General features: G+C 41.9%; 1 protein-coding gene across 1 annotated transcript in view; it reads left to right on the forward strand.

Annotated features, from left to right (window-relative positions):
• Positions 1 to 8,064, forward strand: part of LOC134338526 (hepatocyte nuclear factor 1-alpha-like) — a 228,235-nt gene extending 220,171 nt beyond the window's left edge. Inside the window, exon 10 of the mRNA XM_063034415.1 lies at positions 6,818 to 8,064. Within this exon, the coding sequence (XP_062890485.1) occupies positions 6,818 to 6,945 (128 nt within the window). The 3' untranslated portion in view covers positions 6,946 to 8,064. The remainder of the gene's footprint in view (positions 1 to 6,817) is intronic.
• Positions 8,065 to 12,071: the final 4,007 nt, after the last annotated feature.

Consider the following 12,071-nt stretch of genomic DNA (forward strand, 5'->3'; position numbering starts at 1 on the left):
GACTAAAGGGCTGATGAACACAGAGGTGTGTATTGGCAATTTAATACGGCTGTCTGAAGCCAGCTTGATAGTGAACCTTGAAAAAAATGAATTCAGCCACACGAGGGTCACTTACCTGGGAATTGTGGTGACACAGGGGCAGCTGGCAGCGATGCAAGCTACAGTGCAGGCTATCGCTGACCTCCCAACCCCGACAGACAAGAGGGCCCTCAGAAGGCTCTTGGAGATGGTGGGGTACTGCAGGAAGTTTTGCAATAACTCTGCGGTCAATACCCGTCCCCCTCCTACTAAGCCCTTGTGAGAGAAAACTGAGTCGGAATGGGACGACCCTTGTTATCGTGGTCCGGGACAAAGCCAAATGAGAGGTTACATTGATCGCAATTCATCAGTGTTTTTGGCCACTATGAAGTTTGCTGAGTTGGAGCCTGGTCTAAGGGATTATTAATAACACATATAAAAGGAACAGAAAATGTGATGACTGTCTGTCAAGGTGTTGACAGCTTCAAACTCGCTGTGTTAGCCAAATAGCTGATAAAGATGTATATTTGTGTGGGTATCAAATAATGTATTCATGTTTGTAATTTTTACCTCCCGGTAAAAATCCTTAAAGGGGAGAAGTGTGACGAGAATACACATAAAATTAAGATGTTTGCTGGCCTGGGTTAGCATCAGTGACATCAGCAAGCGGCCTGCCACCTGCCCTCAGGGGAAGGAGAGATAAGGAACAATGGAGCAGCGTCTGGAGATGTGTAATGAAGGGACGGGAGAGAGAGCTGTCTGGAGCGGCTCCCCCTTTGAACCCTGAACTGTTTGAAGTGGTGGACAGGCGATGCCCCAGCAGGGGGATAAAAAGGGACCGGTTCGCTAAGGCAGGACACACACGCCACCCGAGGTAACGAGACCCTGGAAGCAGTACGCCTCTCACGAGTCGGTGGGAAGTATCAGACAACGGCCAGGGTGGAAAGGTACGATCAGCAGGAACCCGGTGTGTGTCCGCCCTTGCCTGGGTGCCGGGTTCACTGCAGAGGATCGACCACATCTGGAGGAGGGGTCACAGTCGGTGACCTCAGGTGACATCACCAAGGACCTGCCCCAAAAGTTGCTTGTGAGACATATCGCCGGTCTGTGAGTGAAGCCGTATCTGAATGATCAGTTGTTCCCGTTCTCTCTCTCTCTCCCCCCACGTTGTCCATCGCCATGGCAACGATTACTGCGAACTGAACTACTAAATTGGACTGAACTTTGAGTCACTTTGAAATTTGGTCATTTACCCCTAGACAACGATAGAGCTTGATTGATGCTGTTATCTTAATTCTGTGCACATGTGTGTTTATCATTGCTGAACTATTTATGAAGCATTTATTATCCTTTCGATTACTGTGTTGCTTGTTTCTTTAATAAAACTTTCTTAGTTCTAGTACTCCAGACTCCAACTGAGTGATCCATTTCTGCTGGTTTGGCAACCCAGTTACGGGGTACGTAACAGCAACTATTACATATAACCTGGATAAGGAAGTGGAGGGATGGGTGAGTAAATTTGCTGATGACACAAAGGTTGGGGGTGTTGTGGATAGTGTGGAGGGCTGTCAGAGGTTACAGCAGGACATCGATAGGACTGAGAAGTGGCAGATGGAGTTCAATCCAGATAAGTTTGAAGTGGTTAATTTTGGTAGGTCAAATATGATGGCAGAATATAAGTGTTAATGGTAAGACTCTTGGCAGTGTAGAGGATCAGAGGGATCTTGGGGTCCGAGTCCATAGGACACTCAAAGCTACTGCGCAGGTTGACTGTGTGGTTAAGAAGGCATACGGTGCATTGGCCTTCATCAACTGTGGGATTGAGTTTAAGAGCCGAGAGGTAATGTTACAGCTATATGGAAACCATAGAAAGGGTACAGAGGAGACTTATAAGGATGTTGCCTGGATTGGGGAGCATGCCTTATGAAAAAAAGGTTGAGTGAATTTAGCCTTTTCTCCTTGGAGTGATGGAGGATGAGAGGTGACCTGATAGAGGTGTTCAAGATGATGAGAGGCATTGATCGTGTGGATAGTCAGAGGCTTTTTCCCAGGGCTGAATTGGCTAGCACGAGAGGGCATATTTTTAAGGTGCATGGAAGTAGGTACAGAGGAGATGTCAAGGGTAAGTTTTTTATGCAGAGAGTGGTGAGTGCGTGGAATGGACTGCCGGCGATAGTGGTGGAGCCGGATACAAGAGAGTCTTTTAAGAGACTCCTGAATGGATACATGGAGCTTAGAAAAATAGAGGGCTATGGGTAAGCCTAGGTAGCTCTAAGGTAAGGACATGTTCGGCACAACTTTGTGGGCCAAAGGGCCTGTATTGTGCTGTAGGTTTTCTATGTTTCTATATAGGACCCTGGTCAGACCCCACTTGGAGTACTGTGCTCAGTTCTGGTCACCTTACTGCAGGAAGGATGTGGAAATATAGAAAGAGTGTAGAGGAGATTTACAAGGATGTTGCCTGGATTGGGGAGCATGCCTTATGAGAATAGGTTGAGTGAACTTGGCCTTTTCTCCTTGGAGGGACGGAGGATGAGAGGTGACCTGATAGAGGTGTATAAGATGATGAGAGGCATTGATCATGTGGATAGTCAGAGGCTTTTTCCCAGGGCTGAAATGGCTAACACTAGAGGGTACAGGTTTAAGGTGCTTGGAAGTAGTTACAGTATATATATATATATATATATATATATATATATATACTATATATATAGTCAGGGTATATTTTTTACGCAGAGAGTGGTGTGTGCGTGGAATGGGCTGCTGGCGATGGTGGTGGAGACAGATACGATAGGGTCTTTGAAGAGACTCTTGGATAGGTACATGGAGCTTAGAAAAATAGAGGGCTATGGGTAACCCTAGGTAATTTCTAAGGTAAGGACATGTTCGGCACAGCATTGTGGGCCGAATGGCCTGTATGTGCTGTAGGTTTTCTATGTTTTATTACAAGAAAGAACACAATTAGAATAACAAAATCAAAGTGTTACATGGAAAGTGATCAAGAGGTCATTGTGTTGCTAAACTGTAGTACTTAGGGTTTTGCTGGTTGTTTCAAGAACCTAATGGTTGAAGGGAAGTAGCTGTTCGTGAACCTAATGGTGTGGGACTTAAAGCTTCTGTACCTCCTGCCCGATGGTAGCTGTCAATAGTTGGCATGGCCCAGATGGTGGAGATCTTTGATGATAAATGTTGCCTTCTTGAGGGAGCACCTCCCATAGATACCACCGTTGGGGGGGGGGGAATGGATGTGCCCGTGATGTGTTGGGAAAAGTCCACTACTCCCCACAGGTTCTTACATTCCTGTGTATTCAAATTACCATTGGAAAAATGAGCTGAGGTGATTGCATGAGCCTGCAAGAAGATATAGACAGATTAAGTGAGTGGGCAAAAAGCTGGCAGATCAGTTATGACATGGGAACATGTGCACTTAGGAAAAATAGGGAAGCAGAATTTTTTTTACGTAATAAGAAAGACCTAAAAGCGTGTATATAGGGGGGACCTGGATGTGTTGCTTGAGGAAAGGTAGAATCAGCAGGAACAGCAAACCATTGAAAAGGATTGGCTTTTATTTTTGAAGTTTGAAGTATAAAAGTAAGGAGACTTTGTGGAGATTGCACAGGGATTTGTCAAGTAACATTCACAGTTTTGGTCTCTGTTCCCAAAGAAAGATGTACTGATATGGGAATCATTGCAGTGTCATTTTGTCATATTGATTCCTGTGGTGAAGGTTTTGTTCTGTGAAGTGTGATGGTCCAAAATCAATGGAGTTCAAATGAATGAAGGTAATTTCTTTTAAACATGCAGATTCTGAGAGGCATTGGCAGAAAGGCGATTCCTTTGAGTAGAGAGTCCAAAATTTGGAATATGATTCATCTTCTGCCTGCGCTGAGGAGAATTTTCTCCATGTAGTGGTTATTTACATTTTCAGCAGCAGGTGCAGAAAGAAGGCCTGGAAGATCATCGGGGAGATCAGTCACCCCAACCATAAACTGTTTCAGCTACTTCCATTTGACAAACAGTACCGAGCATTAAAGTCAAGACCTACAGAATACGGGACAGCTTCTTTCTACCACCCGTTAGACTTATGAATTCACATGTCTGTACATTGTAACGGAGTCATAACACAAAGATTTTTACTCCCTCACGTTATGGGATGGATGTAGGATTTAAATTAATTCAAATAAATCTTTGGGATTTTTTCTACTCTAAGTTTGAAATAGATTTTTGGCACCAAGGGAATCAGGGATATTTTGCCTGGGTGAGAAATGGGCGTGAGGTACAAGAGCAGCAAAGTTCTCTGAATCCCACATGACCTTCTTCTCACATTACCTCTTAAGAGTTATGCTCAAAGCTCTTTTAGATAACATATACACTCAGTAGCCACTTTATTAGATACCTTCTGTACCTCAAAAAGTGCCCTCTGAGTGTATATTTGTGGTTTTCTGCTGCTGTACTCCATTCACTTCAAGGTTCGACGTATTGTGCATTGAGAGATGCTCTCCTGCACACCAATGCTGTGCTGCATGTCTACGTCACTTGCCTGTCAGCTTGAACCAGTCTGGCCGTTCTCCTCTGACACCTTTCATTAACAAGGTGTTTTTGCCCACAGGACTGCTGCTCGCTGAGTGTTTTTTATTTTTCACACCATTGTCTGTAAATTCCAGCAGATCAGCAGTCTCTGAGATATTCACACCATTCTGTCTGGCAACAAACAACATTCCATGGTCAAAGTCAATTAGATCACATTTCTTCACCATTCTGATATTTGCTCTGAACAACTGAACCTCCTGACTATGTCTGTGTGCTTTTATGCATTGAGTTGTTGCAACAGGAGTGGCTGATTAGATATTTGCATTAATGAGCAGGTATACACTGGGTATATATCTGCAGCAGTAACATAATGAACAAAAATTCATGTAATCTTTGGTAGCTACATGACTTGTAAATCTTGTTATGTGCGTTTGAACTAGAACAAAAATTCAGAGAACATCTGGACAGTTTGGAATGTTGTTCTGAATTTTATGAATATTTATGTATATTCATGTATATTTCTTCTCTATTAACTAGGTTAGCTCTGTCACATCACAAACACAGGACTGAGCTTCAGAAAATTTCATACACTTAAGAAAGAGACAAAAACAGGTCTCTGCTTGTTGCAAACATAGAGTAGTACAGTACAGGGACAGGCTCACAGGCTCACGATGTGTGCACCGACCCATCTAATTAATTCCACCTGCTCGCACATGGTCCATATCTTTCCATCCATTCATGTGTCTGTGTAAATTCCTCTTAGCAATGTGTTTGGGGTACCTACCTCTCTCTGTGTAAAAACTTACCTCTCGAATCTCATTTCAACTTTCCCCTCTCACTTTAAACCTATACCCTCTCGTATTTGACATCTTCACCTTGAGAAAAAGATTCTGACTATCTACTCTAATTATGTCCATCATAACTTTAGATACATACAGTACTTCTATTAGGGTGTCTGATAGAAGCTCCAGAGAAAGTAATCCAAGTTTTACCACCCTGCAATCTAGGCAATACCTTGGTGAACGCTTCCTGCACTGTTTGCAAGCCCCCACATCTTTCCTATAGTGTGGAGAACAGAAGTGCGCACAATATTCTAATGTGGCTAAGCCAAAGTTTTATACAGCTGCAACATGACCTGCTGACCTTTATGCTCCATATCCTCACTAATGAAAGCTTGTATGATATACGCCTTTTCTACCATTCTATCCACTTGTGTTGCTGCTTTAAGAGAGGTGTGTAATTGTACCCCAAGATTGCTCTGTACTTGGTGTTCCTGAGGGTCCTGCCATTTACTGTAGTCTTCCTCCTGCTCTGACCTTTCCAAAAACATTACCTCACACGTTAAGCTCCAATCACCATTTCTTCACCCAAATTTCCAACTGATTCATATCCTGCCATGTATCCTTTGATTGTTTTCCTCATTATGGTACACATAATGAAGTTAGGGGAGAGTAATATGGTTAAAAAAAAGGAATTGTTCTTCTTGTATTTTATCAAATTATGTATTTATTGTAGCAGGAGAATTTATATAATTGGCAACACAAAGATGAAATGAACAGGAATCTGTTCTAATCTGAAAGCTGGTGTTCACTAATTCATAGCAACTTGCAAAAGTAATTGAGGGAAAATTTGCAGTGGGGCAGGCAAGTGGATAGTTCTTTCAAAGTCCTTGCCTAATTCAATGGGCTGAATCAAGCGCTGTATCATACAATGATTTTTGAGCACAATATCAGCTTATTTTTTCCAGATTGTATCTTCTTGCCTCCTGAATGGGATGGGCAATTCCATTATTGTGCCTGAGGATGGGTAGTGTTGGCAGGCTGTTTGATCATTGAAGGCTTGCAGGTTGAACCCAGTTCTGAAATGGCCCAGTGTTTAATTAACCCTGAGGAAGTGTTTTGGGATATTGCTGGAGTGGTGTAGAATTCTTACTGATCTATCTCAGCAGAGATCAGGAGTCCAAAACATTACTTGTATATTTGGCCTAGATGTTAGGGCAAAGTTTCACTTTTCAGCAGTGATATGTGGTTCTGGGGTCGGGGGGGGGGGTGTGGGGAGGTAGGGAGGCACTTTCCCTTTATAGAAACCACCTAATATTCATGTAATGGATTCTGAATCGGGCAGATTCCAGGAAAGACCAGGAAACACTACAATGCCTAAGCTGTGATAAAAAATCTTCCTTGGTGGGAAATCTTTGAAGCCATTGGAATGTGGTTCTAAAGAAGGTTTCAATGTTGTGATAACTCTCTCCTTCCTTCTTCATTTACAGTCTCTTCAGGGAGTCTTGTGATGTACCAAAACACCCAGTCAGCAGACGGTCACAGCCACCTGCTATCGTCTAGTCAAAGCAGCATCGAGACCTTCATTCCACAGCAGGTGGCTTCCACTGCACCGTAACCATGCCAACCAAGGCAGAAACAGACTGTCCTGCAAAATACTATAGACTTGGATCAAATCATTGGGAAAAATACTACAGGATTTAAATAATCTTCCAAAGTGCTCATCTATGTGATGAATAGTCTTCTCGCAAACCCATGGACATCGTGTGAAGATTTAGATGTGTATTTTTGACTAAAGAATTACTTTATAATGGAGGACTGTTTTGAGAGATATTGATGTGCAATAATTTTAATGAAAATCCTCAAATTAAATGTCTGATTCAAGAGCTACAGTACATAAGTTGGAAGGAGTTTGACAAGGACAATGATGGGATGGAAAGAAGGAGGAGAATTACGAGCCACATATTATAAATTATGCAGCCCCCCCCCCACCACTCAGATCTTCCCATCATGTAATGCTCTAGTGATATTTAGTAGTCAACCCTGCATTTTTATGCTGCCATTTTATTCACATAGACTTTATAATATGAACATAATTTAAGCTTTGATTTTGGAGAAACATCACGTCTCATTTTGATTATTAAATTGGACTAAAGTATTTAAATTACCAAATTATGTTAATGCAGCTCACTTTGTAAATTTTAGAGGTTCACTTAAACTTTGCAATACAGTACAGTATTAAAGTGCATTCTGTTTGTATTATTGCTTCAAGCTGTGAATTTTATTTTCTTTGATTGAATGCCCTGTTGTAAAATGTTATATTTTTTCCCAGGCTCACCAAAGCCTGGGTAAAAGATTAACAGAAGGAGAAGATTCATGCTACTTGAGGAATGCAACCTCTGAGCTGTCTGACTGACCACTAGACTTATCAGTGCAACATATCTGCCAGTGAGGGTGAAGAATGAAACAAAAGGCCAAAGGGCAGATACATAACTTCACTTCACAACCTTGGTTCTGTTCACCCAACGTCCCTGTGCTCTAATGTTAGGGCCACTTGCGTTGTTTGTCCAGTTGACAGTGGAGGATGCTGTTGCCGGGATTTCGACAGCTCCCCGCAACCTACAACAGAGATACCTTGTGGACTGATCAGAGAAAGAGGGTGGGCTCTACTTTCTAGCTGATGGGCACTGATGCCATTGATAAGATGATGTGATGCTGAGAGGAAACCAATAAACCAATGCAGATGAGCAGTCAAATGTGGGAGTCAATTGGTCTGCATTAGATGTTTTCCATCCTGGTTTACTTGTTTGCCAAAGTGAACTGCTTACCGTCAGCAATTTTGATTTAGCAAGTCACATTACAGCTTCAGAATATGATCCATTAGGGTTATGGTTAGGTGCTGGTTAAGATGGTTATAAAATACATGTAATTCCTCATTCAAATGATGATCTAGGCTATGGAGACCAAATCATTAAAGTGGAGGTGGATAGGTTCTTGATTAGTAAGGGTGTCAAAGGTTACAAGGAGAAGGCAAGAGAGTGAGCTGAGAGGGATAATGAATCAGCCATGATGGAATGACAGAGCAGATTGGATGATCCTAATTCTGCTCCGATGTCTTATGGTTTTATGAACAAAACCTGTGCATGATTCATACAATGTGCTACTAGGATGTTTGAGTATTGTGCAAGGAGAAAGGAGATATGGTACTGTTGCACAGAAAGCTTTGGTGCCTGTAATAATTTCTTCAAACCTAACTTTCTCGTATGCCGTGGATGTGTGCAAATGAGTGTTGTGAGAGGCAGTGGGGTTGACAGATTATGAAAAAACTGAACAGACATTTGATAAAGAAATTAGCTGAGGGGATTGAAAGACCACAAGTTTGTTTTCAAAGTTTTGATCCAATGCTGTACAATTCAGAAAAAGTAAGTGATGATTACTCACTCGTAAATTACTTGGTAAAGTTTAACATAACTTTTGAAAGAATAATGAAACTATTAAAATCAGAGTCTAGAATCTACTGTAGATCATAAAGGATCAACGATTGAGGATCAACTTTTCTCACCGTATTAATTTACATGTATTGAGTCCTGATGAAGGTTCTCAGCCTGAAACATCAACTGTTTACACTTGCTGACTGACCTGCTGAGTTCCTCCAGCATTGTGTGTGTGTTTATTTGGATTTCCAGCATCTGCAGGTTTTGTCATGTTTGTGATTTAGCTGTGTTAGCAATTTGCTTTGCTGTGTTGTTGGGACATGCAACAAAAACAACATTCAACAATTACAAAAATAAAGAATCATATAAAAATAAAGTTAGAGGTTAAAATGCAGATACGTAATAAATGTACATAAATACATAGATAGCATAATCTATTTACAATGTAAACAGTATTATAAAAAAAGTGGTTTAAAGTGTTTACGGTGCAGTGCAGTGACTAAGATAATAGACAGAGGGCTTGGTGGTGGCTTATTAGAATGGCTGATCAGATTAAGTGCCTGGGAGTTTTGACAAGTCACAGCTCTTTAGTATGACCTCTGATAGCTATTCTAAAGGGAGCACAACCTCATTTAAAATTAACAAATTAGCTCTGCCATTAAATAAAATGATTGGATTAATGCCAATTCTGTTGTGGTTCTGTCATTAGTCATCGAACAAATCTACATCAGAGGATAAATAACTGATTTGACATCTGAGTCAGTTTTACTGTGGCATCAGGAAGGGTCCAGGATTGGCCAGGGCCAGTGTATTGAGCGCACTACTCTAGATACAGTATTTGAACTGGTGTTTCAGTTGCACTCATGGTTTGTGTTCTTTGAACGGCTTCTCTTGATGGTGCCACATACATGATCTCGAATTTTCTGTTTAGCAGCACCAACTAACTCTCTTTCATGGAATTCCTTTCTTTCAAAATTGCACTAATAGGCTCAGAATTGTGGCTTTGTCAGTCGTCCTTTTGTTTAATCTTTTCAGAGCTGCATCAATAGATCTTCAATGTCTTTTGTTACTTTAACAACTTCCAGTCTCCTTTACACATGGAACACCCAGTTCTCCTGCGGCCCTTCCTCCACAGGATGGTCCGCAGATCCTTGGCCTCTTCCCTGACCCGACTTGCTCAGTCCCATCCACCACCACCTTTTGTGCCTCACAACAACTTCTCCTTTTATTTACACTGGCTTGATTTGGTTAAAAGGTAATGTTTTAGAATTCTATTTGATCCCTGCCTTGTTATGACGTACTCTTTGTTCCTGTCTGACTCAGATCCCTCCCTGTTCCTCTTCTCCACATAAAATGTATTGGTGTTGCATCTTGAACTTGTATCGATTTTTCTTCCAATGTCCACCCACTATTATACATATAGTAGTGTTAACTCTACATAATGTTAACATGCTGAGACCCTTCATCAGGAGTAGCAGTAATCCCTGGGTATGATGAGGGGCCTCAGCATGAAGTGCCACCTCTTTATTCCTCTCCATAGATGCTGCCTGACTTGTTGAGTTCCTCCAACATTTTGTGTGTTCACATGCAGAAATACAACTTCAGTTTCCTGCAACTTTTCCATTTTTAGTGGTAGATTGCCAAAATTATTATCTACTATAAAGTTACCAAGTTCTGCAGTGACTCTATTCCCTTCTGCTTCCCGTAAGCACTATTCTGTATGATACTACCAGTTTCCACATCATGTTCCTGGTATTTATAATTTCCAAAGTCTGCTGGGGGAAAATCCAAACTTGGTGTGCCTATGGTTATTACTTACACATTGACTTATAAAACAAGAGATGCAGAGGAGGAATCAGGTAGTAGATTCCAACTGCATCCTGTTTGAATTTGTATGAACAACTGCATCAGTATTTCTTGTTGCTTCTGAGCCCATTTTAAAAGTTCTTTATATAGCCTCTTGTTTGCTTCAAACTGGAATAGAAATTCTGGTCAATTTTCTGCCAGTGTTATTTTACCACAAGTTTAAGTCACACTTCTTGGAGGTGGACTACACGTTAAACATCCAAAACAAAGGGCCTTTACCAATCTGCCTCCGTTGCACGAGACTGCTCCCCCACAATGAGGGGCCACAAGAAGGACTTGGAAACATGGAGCATTTTCCATCTCTTGAAAACCACATCTCACCACAGGCCAACATAAATGGTGAAACTCACCAGTGAGTCCAGTGTGGAAGCATGGCTTTCGGATGTTTGATGGAATGAAGGCAGGAAGATCAGGAGTTCAAACTTGGTGCAAAACTCATGGTCTACTAAGTAGCAGTGAACCCTACCCTCCTGTACACCTCAGATTCATGGAGCCATCTGCAGGAGGCATTTCAAAGCTTTGTTTCTGTATAATCCTTCAAATCCATAGAGTAATAGAGCATAAACTGGCCATTCAGCCCACTATGCCCATGCCAGCCATCAAGTACCTATACGCACTAATCCCATTTACCGGCAGTTGGCTTCTAATCTTCTCTGTTTTTGCAACTCAGATGCTCATCTAGAAATTTTTAAAATATTTTGAGAGTATCTGCCTCCACCCGCTTCTCAGGTGCCGCGCAATCTGGGACACCCGGGGTAGAAAATAAACATTCTTCTAATCCCCCTCTAGTCCTTTTATTCCTCACCTTAAATCCGTAGCCCTCTGGTGTTAGGCATCACTGTCATGGGAGAGAAATTTCTCATTATCCAACTTATTCATTCCCCTTAGAATTTTGTACATCTCCATCAGATTCTCCTCAGCATCCTCCACCTCAGGAAGGAAAACCCCAGTCTATCCATTTACCATAACAATTCCAGGGTAACAACCACACAAATCTCCTCTGCAGTGCAACTGTCTCCATTCTACCGAGTGTCAACCAAAGATAGATGCAATACTCCAGCTGTGGTCTAAGCAAAGCCCTAAACAGATGCTGTAGCATCTGACTTGCACTTGGTCCTGACATACCTAGAAAACAAGGACACTCATCTCAGAATGCTGTTTCTGCATTTCATTTTGACATTCAACACTACTATTCCACAGACATTGGTGAACAAGCTCCTACGCCTTGGTCTAAATATACCACTGTGTATGGGTGATGGACTTCCTAACCAACGAACATCAGATAGTTAGGATATACAATGCTGCTCCCTCCCTTTCGTCCTCAACATGGGTGCCCCCCGGGGTTGTGCACTGAGCCCATTACTGTACACTCTGCTCACACATGACTGCAAGACCAAACACCCGAATAGTCACCTTGTCATCCTCACTAATGACACGACAACAG

The sequence above is a fragment of the Mobula hypostoma genome, chromosome 27 (assembly GCF_963921235.1).
Source record: "Mobula hypostoma chromosome 27, sMobHyp1.1, whole genome shotgun sequence".
Taxonomy (NCBI): domain Eukaryota; kingdom Metazoa; phylum Chordata; class Chondrichthyes; order Myliobatiformes; family Myliobatidae; genus Mobula; species Mobula hypostoma.